Source organism: Oncorhynchus nerka, linkage group LG15, assembly GCF_034236695.1.
Source record: "Oncorhynchus nerka isolate Pitt River linkage group LG15, Oner_Uvic_2.0, whole genome shotgun sequence".
In the NCBI taxonomy this organism is placed as follows: domain Eukaryota; kingdom Metazoa; phylum Chordata; class Actinopteri; order Salmoniformes; family Salmonidae; genus Oncorhynchus; species Oncorhynchus nerka.
This window is the reverse complement of record NC_088410.1, coordinates 13,107,654-13,126,014: the sequence shown is the minus strand read 5'-3', so window position 1 is coordinate 13,126,014 and position 18,361 is coordinate 13,107,654. Positions and strand designations below refer to the sequence as shown.

Sequence of the window (18,361 nt, the reverse complement as noted above, 5' to 3'; positions counted from 1 at the left end):
ACATACCCACTCTCTCTCTCTCTCACACACACACACACACACACACACACACACACACACACACACACACACACACACACACACACTACAGAGTACACAGTCAAGTACAACACTAAGTGCTGTACACATACAACACTAAGTGCTTACATTCAGAACGGTGTTGATAAAGGACATGAAAATGGTACGTTCTCTAAAAGTATAAAATACACAACTTGTAAAAGTGCAACAGAATAGAATATAAAACACACAACAATGAATGTAGACGTTGTTTAGATTGTTTTAAGACTCTAGTGAATCTCCATGGTTACTCTGAGACCAAGTTCTAGGATGGAACCTTAAAGGGGCAGTCTGGGATTTAAACAGCAACTAACAGGTCATCTTGTTGTGGTTAACAGCTGAGGGATGGGCCTGGATAGATTGACCCACTCTCAACATCACAGATGGATCTCTGGATGCAAGGACTGACCATCCATGAGATCAACATGATACTTTTAACCATGTTTTAAACCTTTACATCGTGTATCGGATGGGGAACACTGTTGACCTGGTCACAAGGCAGTTTTAAGTTATATTCTACAATGTTCTGATGGGGAACGACTGTTGACCTGGTCACAAGGCAGTTTAAATTATATTTTACAATGTTCTGATAACGACCTGACCTGGTCTACAAGGCAGTTTAAGTTATATTCTACTGAAACGACTGTTGACCTGGTCACAAGGCAGTTTTAAGTTATATTCTACAATGTTCTGATGGGGAACGACTGTTGACCTGGTCACAAGGCAGTTTTAAGTTATATTCTACAATGTTCTGATGGGGAACGACTGTTGACCTGGTCACAAGGCAGTTTTAAGTTATATTCTACAAGAACCAAGAGCAATAAATCAATAATTTAAAAGTAAAAAAAACTGGATGTACCAATCCAATGTTCTGATAGCCCTTTAGGCAGTTTTAGGTTTTGGGTTGACCTGGTAAGCAGTTTTGTTATATCCTGAGATCTGTGCCTAAGAACAAGGCAGTTTTACTTAATTGTACAATGTTCTGATTTACTGTGTTCTGGTCCTAGATCTGTCCCTAAGGACCTCTACAATGGCAGAACTGTACAGTACATTTACTCTGTTCTGGTCCTAGATCTGTGCCTAAGGACCTCTACAATGGCAGAACTGTACAGTAATTTACTGTATTCTGATCTTAGATCTGTGCCTAATTTACAATGGCAGAATTGTACAGTCTGATCCTAGATCTGTGCCTAAGAACAACCTCTACTGAACTGTACAGTACATTTACTGTGTTCTGGTCCTAGATCTGTCCCTAAGGACCTCTACAATGGCAGAACTGTACAGTACATTTACTCTATTCTGGTCCTAGATCTGTGCCTAAGGACCTCTACAATGGCAGAACTGTACAGTAATTTACTGTATTCTGATCTTAGATCTGTGCCTAAGGACCTCTACAATGGCAGAATTGTACAGTAATTTACTGTATTCTGATCCTAGATCTGTGCCTAAGGACCTCTACAATGGCAGAACTGTACAGTAATTTACTGTATTCTGATCCTAGATCTGTGCCTAAGGACCTCTACAATGGCAGAACTGTACAGTACATTGTTACTACTTTATATCTAAACCTATACAACTAATTGTGTTAGGTTTTAACAGGCAAATGTGTTAGGTTTTAACCTCGTCAAGCTGTTAACAGGATCTTTTAACAGGCTAATGTGTTAGGTTTTAACAGGCTAATTTGTTAGGTTTTAACAGGCTAATGTGTTAGGTTTTAACAGGCTAATGTGTTAGGTTTTAACAGGCTAATGTGTTAGGTTTTAACAGGCTAATGTGTTAGGTTTTAACAGGCTAATGTGTTAGGTTTTAACAGGCTAATGTGTTAGGTTTTAACAGGCTAATTTGTTAGGTTTTAACAGGGTTTTTTTTAACAGGCTAATGTGTTAGGTTTCAACAGGCTAATGTGTTAGGTTTTAACAGGCTAATGTGTTAGGTTTTAACAGGCTAATGTGTTAGGTTTTAACAGGCTAATGTGTTAGGTTTTAACAGGCTAATTTTAACAGGCTAATGTGTTAGGTTTTAACAGGCTAATTTGTTAGGTTTTAACAGGCTAATGTGTTAGGTTTTAACAGGCTAATGTGTTAGGTTTTAACAGGCTAATTTGTTAGGTTTTAACAGGCTAATTTGTTAGGTTTTAACAGGCTAATGTGTTAGGTTTTAACAGGCTAATTTGTTAGGTTTTAACAGGCTAATTTGTTAGGTTTTAACAGGCTAATTTGTTAGGTTTTAACAGGCTAATTTGTTAGGTTTTAACAGGCTAATTTGTTAGGTTTTAACAGGCTAATTTGTTAGGTTTTAACAGGCTAATTTGTTAGGTTTTAACAGTTGCTTTACCCAGGTTTATTTCCTCCTGATTGTGGAAATCTCACCACTGGGATTTCTGAAATCCTGTTGATAAATGCTGTTTTTGGACAGAAGCACTGCAAGTGTTCGCATCTCATTATATACATAGAGGTGTCAATGGTAGCACTTTAAAATAACTATCATGAATAAACCTTTTAACGATTTATAAACTATTTACATTTATATTTCTAAACATTTATAAGAATGTGTAAATATTACCAGCCTTACATTCATAAAAAATGTACAACATTTATAATAATTTATAAACATGTATATTCATTTATAAAGACTTATAAATGTTTTTTAAAAAGTGTTAAAGATCAATACACATTTACAGTAAAACAGTCCATTAGGTCACAACTAACACATATCTTCACATAATGTTTTTCTAAATCCCTCTGGATTTAATCGTGTAGAAAAGTCACCATATATTGTTCCCTTGGTAATAAATATGACTATAAATCTATCACATTCATGTAAAGGAAGAAAGCTTCTGTTCATCACGTTTATGGTTTCATCCAAGTGGTGGAAAATAGTACCTTTCTTTTGTGGTTGTGAAATTGGATGACATAAATATCATATAGATTCCTATTGGATGACATGAAGATCACATAACTTCTAATTGGATGACATAAAGATCATACTCATTCCTATTGGATGACATGAAGATCATATAACTTCTGATTGGATAACCTAATGCTTATCCGGCGGGATAGTTGGACACATTTTCTACTAACCTGGTCTGAACAGTACTATCCTCCGGCTGAGTGTTTCTGGTGTGTCACTATCTGGCCAAGATACTAAATCAGAAACACTTCACATAAATGTTTACGATATCGACCATTTTGACTTTACAGTTTGGCCATCTGGTGGGAACCTTTGTCATGGGAGGAGAAGTAAAGAGGTGCATTATGGGGGTTTGGTGATGTCATATCTGCGACTCCCCCGTGTTCTCTGCGCTCCTTGACCCCTAGGACAGACAAATGTCAAAGGACAGAGGTTAAATTAATGAAAGTGGTTTATATGTGTGTGTGTGTGTGTGTGTGTGTGTGTGTGTGTGTGTGTGTGTGTGTGTGTGTGTGTGTGTGTCTGTGTGTGTTTGTGTGTGTCCGTGTGTGTGTACCTGGGATTGGCTGGAAGAAGGGTTGGTAGTGCTGACCTCTGAGTATCTCTTCTTCTGTGGTGTGCAGATACAGGACAGCAGCTTGCAATACTCCTCTCTAACCTGATGAGGGCAGCAGAGCATAGTGTTACACACACACACACACACACACACACACACACACACACACACACACACACACACACACACACACACACACACACACACACACACACACACACACACACACACACACACACACCATACCGTTTTGTTCAGTAGGCAGTGCATGATGAACAGCAGTGCTCCCTGTAGAGAGTTGAGGATAGTGAAGAGATATGTCATGACCACTGTCCCCTCCTCTTGGAACTGGAACACTCCAAATATCCACATAGTACCCAACACACACAGCTGGGCCACTGCTGTCACTGTGAACACCCTGGAGAGAGAGAGGGAGGAGGAGGGAAGGAGAGAGGAGGAGGGAGGAGGGAGAGGGGAGAGGGAGGGAAGGAGGAGGGGGGAAGGAGGGGGATGGGGGTGAGGGGTGGGTAGTGAGGGAGGGGGAGGGAGGGGGAGGGAGGGAGGGAGGGAGGGAGGGAGGGAGGGAGGGAGGGGAGGGAGGGAGGGAGGACAGAGGAGGGGAGGAGGGGGAGAGGGGGAGTTGAGGAGGAAGGAGGGAATTGGGGGAAGGAAGGAAGGAAGGAAGGAGGAGGGAGGAAGGAGGGAGGGAGGTGGAAGGAGTGGGAGGAGGGAGGGAGGGAGGAGTAGGGACGAGGGGAGTGGCGGAGAGGGTGGGAGAAGGATGGGGAGGAGGAAGGAAGGAGGGAGGAGGAGGGGGAGGAAGGAGGGAGGACGGGAAGGAGGAGGGATGGGGTGAGGGTGGGGAGGGAGGGAGGGAGGGAGGGAGGGAGGAGGAGGGAGGGAGGGAGGGAGGGATGAAAGAGGGGGAGGAGGAGGAGAGAGAGGTGGGGAGGAAGAGAGTTTAAGTAAAAAAAATTATACTAAACACCGGTTCTGGCAACCCTTGTTATGCACCCCTCCTCATCATTAGTCACACCTGCTCCCGATCGTTATGCACATCTTCTTCCCATCGTTATGCACACCTGCACCTCATCGTTATGAAGATCTGCTCCCTATCTTTATGCACACCTGCTCCCATCGTTATGCACACCTGCACATCATCGTTATGCACACCTGTTCCCCGTTGTTGTTCACACTTGCTCCCCATCGTTATGCACACCTGGACAGCATCATTACGCACACCTACTCCCAATCGTTATGCACACCTCCTCCCCATTGTGATGCACACCTGCACCTCATCGATATGCACACCTGGACTTCATCATTACCTTGATTACTTCCCCTTAATTTAGCCCTCAGTAGCCTGTCTTCAGTGGTTCCATTCACGTTCAGTACGCTGCTCCTCTTGAGTTAATCTGCTTGTTCTCATTAATAAACTCTCCTTCTGCACCTACTTCCTGACTCCTAGTGTATAGGTTACGCTCTCGCTCTCTCTCTCTCTCCCTCCTCTCTCTCTCTCTCTCTCTGTCTCTCAGTTTCTCTCTCTCTCTCTCTCTCTCTCTCTCTCTCTTCTCTCTCTCTCTTCTCTCTCTCACTCTCTCTCTCTCTCTCTCTCTCTCTCTCTCTCTCTCTCTCTCTCTCTCTCTCTCTCCCCATCTCTCTCTCTCTCTCTCCTTACTTGATCTTGCGTAGGTTGGAGAGGTCAGGGTTGAGACTAGAGAACTTCTGGGCCAGCCTCCAGACAGTGATGATGAAGAAGAAAGTGTTGAGGATGATGATGGTGCACACTGGGCCAAAGAAACTCCAGATGAATCCTCTCTCCAGAGACAACCAACAGCTGACAGAGACACACAGAGAGGATAACATTACATTTGGGTTATATACATGTTAAATCTATGACATTGTCATTGTTATTCTATTGTGTAACTTTTTATTTTATTCACACACACACACACACACACACACACACACACACACACACACACACACACACACACACACACTCAGACTCACTGTTGTGTGGTACCGTATCCATCTGGGTAGGTGATAGCAGAGATGATGACTATAGTCAGTGGCAGTCCATATCCCACAGCATACAGGTACAGAGGTCTACAGTAAGACGAAGAATCAAAGAGCTTCATAAAATACAGGTACAGAGGTCTACAGTAAGACAAAGATTCACAGAGCTTCATAAAATACAGGTACAGAGGTCTACAGTAAGACGAAGAATCACAGAGCTTCATAACATACAGGTACAGAGGTCTACAGTAAGACAAATAATCAAAGAGCTTCATAAAATACAGGTACAGAGGTCTACAGTAAGACGAAGAATCACAGAGCTTCATAAAATACAGGTACAGAGGTTTACAGTAAGACGAAGAATCAAAGAGCTTCATAAAATACAGGTACAGAGGTTTACAGTAAGACGAAGAATCAAAGAGCTTCATAAAATACAGGTACAGAGGTTTACAGTAAGACGAAGAATCAAAGAGCTTCATAAAATACAGGTACAGAGGTTTACAGTAAGACGAAGAATCAAAGAGCTTCATAAAATACAGGTACAGAGGTTTACAATAATAATAATATTAATAACAACAATTACAATAATAATAACAATAATAACCGAATTATTTGTAATAATAACAGCAATAATAATAATAATAATATATGACATACAGATGCAGCTCAAGCTCTTCATAAAATAGCAAAATAAAATAAATCAAAGTTGTAAGAAATATATATAATACAATAGAATATAGAATATATAAGGAATAAGGAATATAAAACACATTTGCAATAAAATATATAAAATATACATTATACTGTATTTATATATATAAATATATGAATATAAGATGAATGTGACATGAAAATATACACAAAAAATATACTCTAAATATATACTGATAGATACTCATTTATAACCATAGAGTAAATATATCCAATACCTTATGGTAGTGTTGAAGACCAGGACCACCATGCGATAGAGCTGAACCCCCTCTAACAACATCCAACTGAAGGATCCTAGGAAGAACAGGTGGAGGAGACCTGCTACAAACCCACATCCTCCCTGAGAGAGGAGAAGAGAAGAGAAGAGAAGAGAAGAGAAGAGAAGATAGAGAGAGAGGAGAGAGATATATCCAATACCTTAGGGTAGTGTTGAAGAGGAGAGGAGATCCAAGAGGATCCTAGGAAGAGGAGAGGAGAGGAGACAGAGAGAGGAGAGGAGAGGAGAGGAGAGGAGAGAGAGGAGAGGAGAGGAGGAGGGGAGGGGAGGGAGGGGAGAGAGGGAAGAGAGGGTGGAGAGAAGTAGTGAGGAGAGGAGAAGATGATGAGGAGGAAAGGGGTAAGGGGAGGAGCGGGGGACAGGGGGAGGAGAGGAGGAGAGGGACAATAGGGAGGAGAGGAGGAGATGGGAGGAGTAATGGCTAAAGTTAACACTGGCTATATTTGTAGTGGCTGTAAAGAAAACTGAACCATGGATTCCAGATTCTCCTGGCCCATAGACTTTCAGGGTGAGGAACCATCTAACGTTAAGTTAGAAAACACAGAACTCTTCCTTTAAATGTGTTTGTCCACCTTGCTCTTTGTCTGTTACCCACCTTGTTCTGTGTTCGTTACCCACCTTGCTCTTTGTTCTCCGTTACCCACCTTGTTCTGTGTCCGTTACCCACCTTGATCTTTGTTCGTTTACCCACCTTGTTCTGTGTTTGTCCACCTTGTTCTGTGTTTGTTACCCACCTTGTTCTGTGTTTGTTACCCACCTTGTTCTATGTTTGTCCACCTTGTTCTTGGTCCGTTACCCACCTTGTTCTTTGTCCGTTACCCACCTTGTTCTGTGTCCGTTACCCACCTTGTTCTGTGTCCGTTACCCACCTTGTTCTGTGTTTGTTACCCACCTTGTGCTGTGTTTGTCCACCTTGTTCTTGGTCCGTTACCCACCTTGTTCTGTGTTTGTTACCCACCTTGTTCTGTGTCCGTTACCCACCTTGTTCTGTGTTTGTTACCCACCTTGTTCTGTGTTTGTCCACCTTGTTCTTGGTCCGTTACCCACCTTGTTCTGTGTCCGTTACCCACCTTGTTCTGTGTTTGTTACCCACCTTGTTCTGTGTTTGTCCACCTTGTTCTTGGTCCGTTACCCACCTTGTTCTGTGTCCATTACCCACCTTGTTCTGTGTTTGTTACCCACCCTGTTCTGTGTGTGAGGTGCTTGTGTGGAAGACATACACATACATCTCCCACACACACACAGTCCCCACATCCCTACACCCACCTTGCTCTGTGTGTGAGAGATACCGCTGAGGAAGACGAGGTCAGCGATGAAGAGGCAGACACAGAGGTGGAGGTGGATGGTGGTGCGTGTCCCCTGGATGGACCGACACAGCCAGAAGGTCAGGATGCACAGCAACAGACACACCACAGACACCGACAGACCCAGCCACGTCAACAGACGCAGCTCAAAGGTGTTCTAGAGAGAGACACAGCGAGATAGAGAGAGGGCGAGAGAGAGAGAGAGAGAGAGAGAGAGGGAGGGAGGGAGGGAGGGAGGGAGGAGGGTTCCATCACAGCAGCAAGATGTGTGACCTGTTGCCACTATTTGCACATCGTTATAACACTGTATTTAGACATAATATGACATTTTTAACTTTTGTGTAACGTTTACTGTACATTTTGTATTGTTTATTTCACTTGTGTTTATTATCTATCCATGCCAATAAAGCCTCAGTTGGATATCGTGTGTCAACTTGCAACAACACAGCCTTTATCTCACACAGCCTTTATCTCAACCTAGGAGCATTACCTTGACATCACCCAGTGTGTGTGTGTGTGTGTGTGTGTGTGTGTGTGTGCGTGTGTGTGTGTGTGTGTCTGTGTGTGTGTGTGTGTGTGTGTGTGTGTGTGTGTGTGTGTGTGTGTGTGTGTGTACCTGTACAGGGTAGAGGGCCATGAGAACAGCAAAGCTGCTAAGGTGGGAACAGGAACACACGGTGTGTGTAGCGTTAGATGTGACTTTGGTACAGCCACTCCTTGACCACGCCCCTCCCTCTTCCTGGACACGCCCCTCCGACCAGAACACACAGGTGTAGTTCATCTCCATTGACTCCGCCCTCACCTGGGGGTGGGAAAGAGAGCGAGAGAGAGAGAGAGAGAGAGAGAGAAAGAGAGAGACAGCGATGGAGACAGAGAGAGAGAGAGAGAGAGAGAGAGAGTAAGGAGACAAAAAGGAGAGAGAGAGAGAGAGAGAGAGAGAGAGACAAAAAGGAGAAAGAGAGAGAGAGACAGAGAGAGAGAGAGAGAGAGAGAGAGAGAGAGAGAGAGAGACAAAAGAGAGAGAGAGAGAGAGACAGGAGAGAGAGAGAGACAAAAAGGAGAGGGACAGGAGGATGAAACATTGGCTAAGTAATTCTTACTGTTTCTTGATTTCAGAAGGCAGCAAGAGCAAAACAACATGTTTATCTGTTAGGACGTCATGGTTATCATGGTGCTCATCGTTTGTGAGCAGGTTTCCATCCAACCTTGTTAGGTGAGTAAAGTCCATGTTGGATAAAATCATGTCTTGACAGGCCTGATGGAAACAGAACATTCGTCTGTAAACTTTCCAACTGTCGACCAAACTAAATACGTGGAAACACTTTTATACACAAATATTGATATCATTTCCATCAAATCAAAGTAAACTTGGAGTCACGTGATGGCATGTTGTGTGGTCCTCTGGGAGGAACCAAACACTGTGTTCTACTGTAGGAACCTCATACCAACGGTCAGGCTTGGTGGTGGTAGTGTGATGGTCCTCTGGGAGGAACCAAACACTGTGTTCTACTGTAGGAACCTCATACCAACGGTCAGGCTTGGTGGTGGTAGTGTGATGGTCCTCTGGGAGGAACCAAACACTGTGTTCTACTGTAGGAACCTCATACCAACGGTCAGGCTTGGTGGTGGCAGTGTGATGGTTTGATCGGCTTGGAAGAACCATCAGATTTCCACCCTCTGCCTCAAGACCTACCTGACAGGACTTGCCTTATGGCGTCCCCAGAAGGAACCAGGAATTAGTGCTCATAAGACATGTCTCCTATCATTCAGAGAATTCTTCTATCTGAGGAGAATGTCAGGCCTTCCGTCTGTGAGCTGAACCATGAATTCTGCTCTGTATCAGAGAATTCTACAGGAGAATGTCAGGCCTTCTGTCTGTGAGCTGAACCATGAATTCTGCTCTGTATCAGAGAATTCTACAGGAGAATGTCAGGCCTTCTGTCTGTGAGCTGAAGTGCAGAAAGACAATGATCCAAAACACAAAACCAAGTCTACCTGAAAATGTCTAAAAAGCAACAAATTTGAAGTTTTGGAAAGGCCTAGTCAATGTCCAGTCCTAATCCCAATTGAGATGTTGTGGCAGGACTTGAAACGAGCAGTTCATGATAGAAAACCCACAAATGTCACTGAATTAAAGCAGTTCTGCATGCCAGAATTCCTCCACAGCGATTTGAGAGACCGATCAACAACTACAGGAAGTGTTTGGTTGCAGTCATTGCAGCTAATTGTGGCACAGCCAGTTATTGAGTGTAAGGGTCAATTACTTTTTCACACTGGGGCATTGAGTGTTAACTAATATTTGGCTTTGGTTGAAGAACTGATAACATTCATTATCAAAAATACGCAAAAGTAGACTAAATTAAAATACTTTTTCACAGCTCTGTATAATCTAGCTCGTAATTGAAAATGTATATGAAACAAGTCCTAGCTGTAGATGTGCCATTATAATATACTATAATATTTACATACATCATATATTAACATCAGCTATTATAATATTCTATAATATTTACATACATCATATATTAACATCAGCCATTATAATATACTATAATATTTACATACATCATATATTAACATCAGCTATTATAATATACTATAATATTTACATACATCATATATTAACATCAGCTATTATAATATTCTATAATAATCATATATTTACATATTTATAATATCATCAGCTGTTATAATATCTATAATATTTACATACATCATATATTAACATCAGCTATTATAATATTCTATAATATTTACATACATCATATATTAACATCAGCTATTATAATATTCTATAATATTTACATACATCATATATTAACATCAGCTATTATAATATTCTATAATATTTACATACATCAAATATTAACTTCAGGTATTATAGTATATTTAAATGATACCTGTAGATGTTTGAAGGTGAGGATGACAGGCTGGGTGAGGTGGTCTGTTGCTGGGTTACTGACAAAAGCTGTTACCACCTTGGAACTGATCTGGTAGCTAGGCTTTGATGCTGTGGCGGTTGCTGTGTCTGTGTCTGTGAGGTACTGGAAGGAGTTGTTGACAGATCTCTCCACTGTCTTGAAAGACACCAACCCAGCCAGAGCAAAACCTGTGAAGCACAGAATAAAACAAGTTACCAGAATGTCTTGTAACTTTCCCAGAATCCCCAGGTTTTTCAGGTTGGAAGACTTCTGGAATAAGCAGGAAATCCAGAATCCAGGATTGATTTTTTTTTAAAGTTACTGGTACTAAAATATAGAGTACTTAGTTATAGATATGATGATGATGATGGTGGGGATGATGATGAAGAGTATCCTACCTGGGTATGTCCCGTTGCCGGTGGCTGTCTCCCAGCTGGTATCCAGCCGAGCGTTGTCATTGGCCAGGCTGATTGGCCCAGTGGGCGGAGTCTGTCCCCTCCTCACTGCAAGCTCAGTCGCTGTGTACAAGGACAAGGATTAAGGTGAAAGAAGATGTGTGTGAGTGTGTGTGTGTTCAGGAGTGTGTGTGTGTGTTACCTGTGTGGTCTGTCTCCATGGTGGTGTGGGTGTGTGTGTTACCTGTGTGGTCTGTCTCCATGGTGGTGTGTGTGTGTGTGTTACCTGTGTGGTCTGTCTCCATGGTGGTGTGGGTGTTCAGGAGTGTGTGTGTGTGTTACCTGTGTGGTCTGTTTCCATGGTGGTGTGGGTGTCTCTGAGCTGCGGCCCGATGAACCTCATGGCGTCTTCCATGGTGCCTAGCAATCCACTCACCTCCCGGCTGTTGTTTAGGATAGCGTGAGACAAGAGGCCGTCCATCTCCGTGAAGACATTCTACGGACAGGAAGTAGAAACAGGAAACAGGCAGTGAGTGAACCGTGTGTGTGTTTGTATGTGTGTGTGTGTGTGTGTTTGTATGTGTGAATGCTTGTGTGAGTCCTTGCGTGTGTGTGTGTGTGTGCGTGCGTGCGTGCGTGCGTGCGTGTGTGCGTGTGTGTGTGTGTGTGTGCGTGCGTGCGTGCGTGTGTGTGTGTGTGTGGGTGTGTGTGTGTGTGTACTGGTTTACCTCCAGTAACACCTCTCCAGTCAGTCTCCCTCCGGCTGCATCCCCAGAGTTACTTAATGCCAGACAGCTTTTCCTCATCAGAGACAGGAGACCAGCTAAACCTGGGACATTCTGAGACAGAGGAGAAGTTCATTGACTTCATGTGGGTAAAAACATTTATAGCCAGACATATATTGAAGTCCCAGAAGAGAGCTGAAATGTATCAATCAAAACACGTGTTTCTAAAGTGGTCTAAGAGCGACAGACAGAGAGAGAGAGAGAGAGAAAATGAGAGACAAAGAGAGAGAGAGAAAATGAAAGAGCAAGAATGTAAAACAATGCAATAGTGAGTTGCAGTATTTGGAAATCATAGACCTATTGGATAATATACCTTCACATCTACTGGTCATTTTACTGACTGCTCACTGCCATATTCTATAAATGTTCAGGTTATTTTACTGACTGCTCACTGCCATATTCTATAAATGTTCTGGTTATTTTACTGACTGCTTAATGCCATATTCTATAAATGTTCTGGTTATTTTACTGACTGCTCACTGCCATATTCTATAAATGTTCTGGTTATTTTACTGACTGCTTAATGCCATATTCTATAAATGTTCTGGTTATTTTACTGACTGCTCACTGCCATATTCTATAAATGTTCTGGTTATTTTACTGACTGCTTAATGCCATATTCTATAAATGTTCTGGTTATTTTACTGACTGCTCACTGCCATATTCTATAAATGTTCTGGGTATTTTACTGACTGCTTAATGCCATATTCTATAAATGTTCTGGTTATTTTACTGACTGCTCACTGCCATATTCTATAAATGTTCTGGTTATTTTACTGACTGCTCACTGCCATATTCTATAAATGTTCTGGGTATTTTACTGACTGCTTAATGCCATACTCTATAAATGTTCTGGTTATTTTACTGACTACTCACTGCCATATTCTATAAATGTTCTAGTTATTTTACTGACTGCTCACTGCCATGTTCTTTTAATGTTTATTCTATTCAAACATGGTTCAGCTACAGATCTAGAATGAGTAGAACAGGCCTCCCCATTCAAACATGGTTCAGCTACAGATCTAGAATGAGTAGAATGGACCTCCCCATTCAAGATAATGATGCCATAATGGAGATTCTATGACTAGCGGTTCAGCTGCTGTATAAGGACTCATCGGGTCCAGGTACTGTAAAACTCACCTGTCCAGGAGTCTCATTCGCTTTGAACTGCTCACAGGTCAGTACTAAAGGAAACACAAAACAAAACCATCACATTTGGATCGACACCACACAACATGCACATTTTACAAAACACAACCATCACACCGGGATCGACACTACACAGCACAACACAACATAACACAACACAACACAGCACAACACAACATAACACAACACAAACACAACACAACACAACACAACACAACACAACATTACACAGCACAACACAATCCCACCTACACAACACAATCCCACCTGCACAACAACACAAAACAACACAGCACAACACAACATAACACAATCACACCTACACAACAACACAAAACAACACAGCACAACACAACACAACATTACACAGCACAACACAACACAACACAACATAATCACACCTACACAACACAATCCCACCTGCACAACAACACAAAACAACACAACACAACACACCACCATCACACGTGCACAACAACACAACACACTACTACACACCACTACACCACACACAACAACACAACACAACACTTAGTGAGTTGTGAAATCTATTGTGAATGTTTTGTAATGTGTTTAAACTGCCTTAAAACCTCTTTGGGATAGGGGGCAGCATTTTCACTTTTGGATAAATAGCGTGCCCAATTTCAACTTCCTGCTACTCATGCCAAGAATATAAGATATGCATATTATTTGTAGATTTGGATAGAAAACACTCTGAAGTTTCTAAAACTGTTTGAATCATGTCTGTGAGTATACAGAACTTATGTAGCCGGCAAAACCCAGAGGACTAACCATTCAGAATTATTATTTTTTGAGGTCACTGTCTGTTCAGTGAGTTCTCATTAGGAAACGATATTTCTTATTTCCTCTACCGCTTCCACTGGATGTCACCAGCCTTTGGTTGAGGTTTTTCCTTTGTGCAATGAAGAAGTACGACCATCTTGGAACAGGGTAACGTTATGTGTACTGTTTCAGAGTTGTGCAAGACTTGAAAAGTAGCGTTGGTTTGTGATCCTCCTGTATTGAAAACAGATAGACCCGTCTTCAATTTGATCGATTATTAACGTTTAAAAATACCTAAAGTTGTATTACAGAAGTTGTTTGAAATGTTTTGGCAAAGTTTACAGGTAACTTTTGAGATATTTTGTAGTGACGTTGCGCAAAGTGGAAGCTGTTTTTCTTCTGGATCAAACACGCCAAATAAATTGACATTTTGTAAATATATAGACGGAATTAATCGAACAAAAGGACCATTTGTGATGTTTATGGGACATTATTGGAGTGCCAACAAAAGAAGCTCGTCAAAGGTAAGGCATGAATTATATTTTATTTCTGTTTTGTGTGGTGCCTGCACGGTTGAAATATGCTATGCTCTCTTTGTTTACTGTTGTGCTATCATCAGATAATAGCTTCTTATGCTTACGCCGAAAAGCCTTTTTGAAATCTGACATGTTGGCTGGATTCACAACACCTGTGGCGGCAGGGTAGCCTAGTGGTTAGAGTGTTGGACTAGTAGCCGGAAGTTTGCAAGTTCAAACCCCAGAGCTGACAAGTTACAAATCTGTTGTTCTGCCCCTGAACAGGCAGTTAACCCACTGTTCCTAGGCTGTCATTTGAAAATAAGAATTTGTTCTTAACACCTGTTAGAGATAGGGGGCAGTATTTCCCCTTTGGATGAATTGCGTGCCCATAGTGAACTGAATCAAAATCTGTCCTAAATTGCTAATATATGCATATTATTATCAATATTGGATAGAAAACACTCTGAAGTTTCTAAAACCGTTTGAATTATGTCTGTGAGTATAACAGAACTGTTACGGATACAAGTATCCTGTGTGTGTGTGTGTGGTTCTTTTCTCTCCTTCTCCCCTCACAGGTGAAAATCATCACTCCCCAATCAGTCAACAATCAGAAGACACACCTCCTCCTGTTTCCTACCCAATCACAGTTCCTTTCCCTTGGTTTAAAAACCCCATCAGTTGTTTGCTCTAGAGCTCAATCTCTCTGTAAATGCCATGTCTGTAGGTCTCTGTGTTTCACTCTCGCTTTGTGTCTTAAACCTCTCTTTTGTTTAAACACCTCCATAGCACTTTGTCATCACCTGTGAGTATTGTTTTTGGTTATGGTGTTTGTTTGTTGCTGGTGGGAAAAGGGGGAAACCAAGACAAGTCGCCCATGGGCATACACTACCCGTAGGTGAACTTTGTTAAATACACTAGTTAGAACTGGGCGGACCACCCAATGTATTTTTGGTTAGTTAGTTAGCTGTTAAAGTAGGCTAGTCTAGCTTAGGGGTGTTTTTGAATACTTATTGTTTCTTTTCTTGGGTCCAGCTCAGCCCCTTTTCCTGCTCCCCCCATTACTGTGTGTTTATAAATAAACCTAGAGTTTGACGGTAGATTTCTGTTGTCGTGGTTATTTCGTGCACACTTTTACTTTGTCACAATAATAATTTGCATGAGTTATGTTACGGGTCTCATTACCATCCCCCCCAGACTGTCGGGCCAAAAGGGATTCGTAACAAGAACTCACAGGGCAGGCAATCTTCCAAACTAGTTTTGAAATCCTGAAAGTTGGGGCAACTTTGACGTCCTCCCTTCCCAACAAGTTATGGATCTGGAAACACTTCCTATGTCTTCCACTAGATGTCCTCATTCAGTAGAAAGTGTAATGGAGCATTTGCTGTGAACTTTGACCTAATGGGAAGAAAAGTAGTAAGCGTCGCAAAGATTTTCATGTGCTTGAAGGCGCGTATGCGTTAGAGTGCTTCCTCTGTTCCAATCAGCCTCAGATAAACATGGATGTCCCGGTTGGAATGATATTCGATCTGTATGATTATAACATCCTGAAGATTGATTCTGCACTTAGTTTGACCAGTTTCATCGACCTGTAATATGTAATTTGGAACTTTTGATGCAAAGTTATCCTGGACCAGAAGTCATTTTTTGGGCATTTGAGCAGAAAGTGGTAGCAAATGCTGCTACATGGACACTAGAATTGAACATTATGAAACAAAATGATTTATTGTTAAACTAGGACTCCTTGCACTACATTCTGATCGAAGACCATCAAAGGTAAGGGAATATTTATGTTGTAATTTTGTATTTCTGTTGACTCCAACATAGCGGAGAAATATTGTTACGTCTGAGCGCCGTCTCAGATTATTGCATGGCTTTTTTAAAATTATATGTAGAACATGTATCTTTAGTCAAAGTTTATGATGAGTATTTCTGTTATCTGGCGTAGCTTTCTATAATTCCTCCGGACATTTTGGAGAATTTTCTGAACATGGCGTCAATGTAAACCGAGATTTATGGATATAAAATGCATATTATCGAACAAAACATAAATATACTGTGTAACATGTCATATGACTGTCATCTGATGAAGATTTTCAAGAGGTTAGTGAATTATTATTTTTTTTTAATCGTGCTTTTGTCATTTTATCTTTTGTGGTACAAAATGGCTAAGTTTTCTCTTTGTTTTGGTGGTGGTCTAACATAAATATATGCTGTGTTTTCGCCGTAAAACATTTTAAAAATCTGACACGCTGGGTAGATGAACAAGGTGTTTATCTTTCATTTGAGGTATTGGACTTGTTAATGTGTGGAGGTTAAATATTTCTAAGAATATTTTTGCATTCCCTGCACCACCATATCAGCTGAACGGGGGGGTGTAGTTCCCGTAGGGGAACCCATAGGCTTAAGAATGAATTAACTGACTTGCCTAGTTAAATAAAGGTAGACATGTGTGATTTAATGAAAGTTTGAATTTTATAGCAGTTTTTTATTATTTGGCGCTCTGCATTTTTCCTGCCAATTGGCCAGGTGGGGACATTTGCATCCCGCCTATCCCAGAGAGGTTATTAATGTTGCTGGACCCCTGGAAGACTAGCTGCTGCCTTGGCTGGAACTAATGGGGATCCTTAATAAATACAAATACAACACACCACAACACACACCACAACACACCACGATACAACAACACTACACACCACACACCACAATACAACAACACTACACACCACACACCACAACACACACCACAACACACCGCAACACAACAACACTACACACCAACACAACACCATAATAGTAGATCAAAGTTGTTGCCATGGGTAACCATGTTTACCATCAGATACCAACTAACTAAGATATAAATGAAGACATGAGACAGAGAGGAAGTTGAGGTGGAGATTAAAACACCCAGAAACCCACAGCGCACAGGTGTGCTGAAATGTTTCCATGGTAACCATCCTAGGACACATCCTAAATGACAACCCATTATAGAGTGCTCTATGGGCCCTGGTCTAATGTAATGCACTATATAGGGAATAGGGTCCTAGTCTAATGTAGTATAGGGTGTCATTTGAGACATTATATTAGGAAGAGGAAGCTGCCAGTGGAACAGAGAGTCTCTGTAATAACACTACCTACAGAAACAGAAGGACAGATCTTACTGTAATATGCAGCCACCCACAACTAAATGTATCCACTCACTGTTGTAAATCACTTAATGAATCAAAGGACAGGCTAGATATGCATATGTTATGTTACATTATCATATGTTACATTATGTTATGTTACATTATGTTATGTTATGTTACATTACATTATGTTATGTTACATTATGTTATGTTACATTTATGTTACATTATGTTATGTTATATTATGTTATGTTATGTTACATTATGTTACATTATTATGTTATGTTATGTTATGTTATGTTATTACATTATGTTATTATGTTATGTTATGTTACGTTATGTTATGTTACGTTACATTATGTTATGTTACATTATGTTATGTTATGTTATGTTACGTTATGTTATGTTACGTTATGTTATGTTACGTTATGTTATGTTACGTTATGTTATGTTATGTTACGTTATGTTATGTTACGTTATGTTACGTTATGTTATGTTACGTTTTATGTTATGTTATGTTACGTTATGTTATGTTACGTTACGTTACGTTATGTTACGTTATGTTACGTTACGTTACGTTACGTTACGTTACGTTACGTTACGTTACGCGTTACGTTACGTTACGTTACGTTACGTTACGTTATGTTACGTTCTATTGTGTTATGTTCTATTGTGTTATGTTCTATTGTGTTATTGTGTTATGTTCTGTTACTCTACACTATTTATACAATAGTATGTGGACACCCCTTCAAATGAATAGATTTGGCTATTTTAGCTACACCCATTGCTGACAGGTGTATAAAATCGAGCACACAGCCGTGCAATCTTTATAGACAAACATTGGCAGTAGA

At 41.1% G+C, this 18,361-nt stretch overlaps 1 protein-coding gene across 2 annotated transcripts in view; it reads right to left on the bottom strand.

Annotated features, from left to right (window-relative positions):
- Positions 1–2,036: 2,036 nt before the first annotated feature.
- The window catches only part of LOC135560023 (adhesion G protein-coupled receptor E1-like), a 38,416-nt gene continuing 22,091 nt past the window's right edge, over positions 2,037–18,361 (bottom strand). For both annotated transcript variants that reach the window (XM_065001020.1, XM_065001019.1), the window contains exons 5-17: positions 13,076–13,119; positions 11,879–11,989; positions 11,493–11,646; positions 11,154–11,273; positions 10,735–10,943; positions 8,451–8,636; positions 7,797–7,991; positions 6,472–6,593; positions 5,537–5,632; positions 5,202–5,360; positions 3,770–3,941; positions 3,524–3,625; positions 2,037–3,370 (exon numbers count right to left, since the gene is read on the bottom strand). In XM_065001020.1, coding sequence (XP_064857092.1) covers positions 3,329–3,370; positions 3,524–3,625; positions 3,770–3,941; positions 5,202–5,360; positions 5,537–5,632; positions 6,472–6,593; positions 7,797–7,991; positions 8,451–8,636; positions 10,735–10,943; positions 11,154–11,273; positions 11,493–11,646; positions 11,879–11,989; positions 13,076–13,119 — 1,712 coding nt within the window. In that variant the 3' untranslated portion in view covers positions 2,037–3,328. The remainder of the gene's footprint in view (positions 3,371–3,523; positions 3,626–3,769; positions 3,942–5,201; positions 5,361–5,536; positions 5,633–6,471; positions 6,594–7,796; positions 7,992–8,450; positions 8,637–10,734; positions 10,944–11,153; positions 11,274–11,492; positions 11,647–11,878; positions 11,990–13,075; positions 13,120–18,361) is intronic.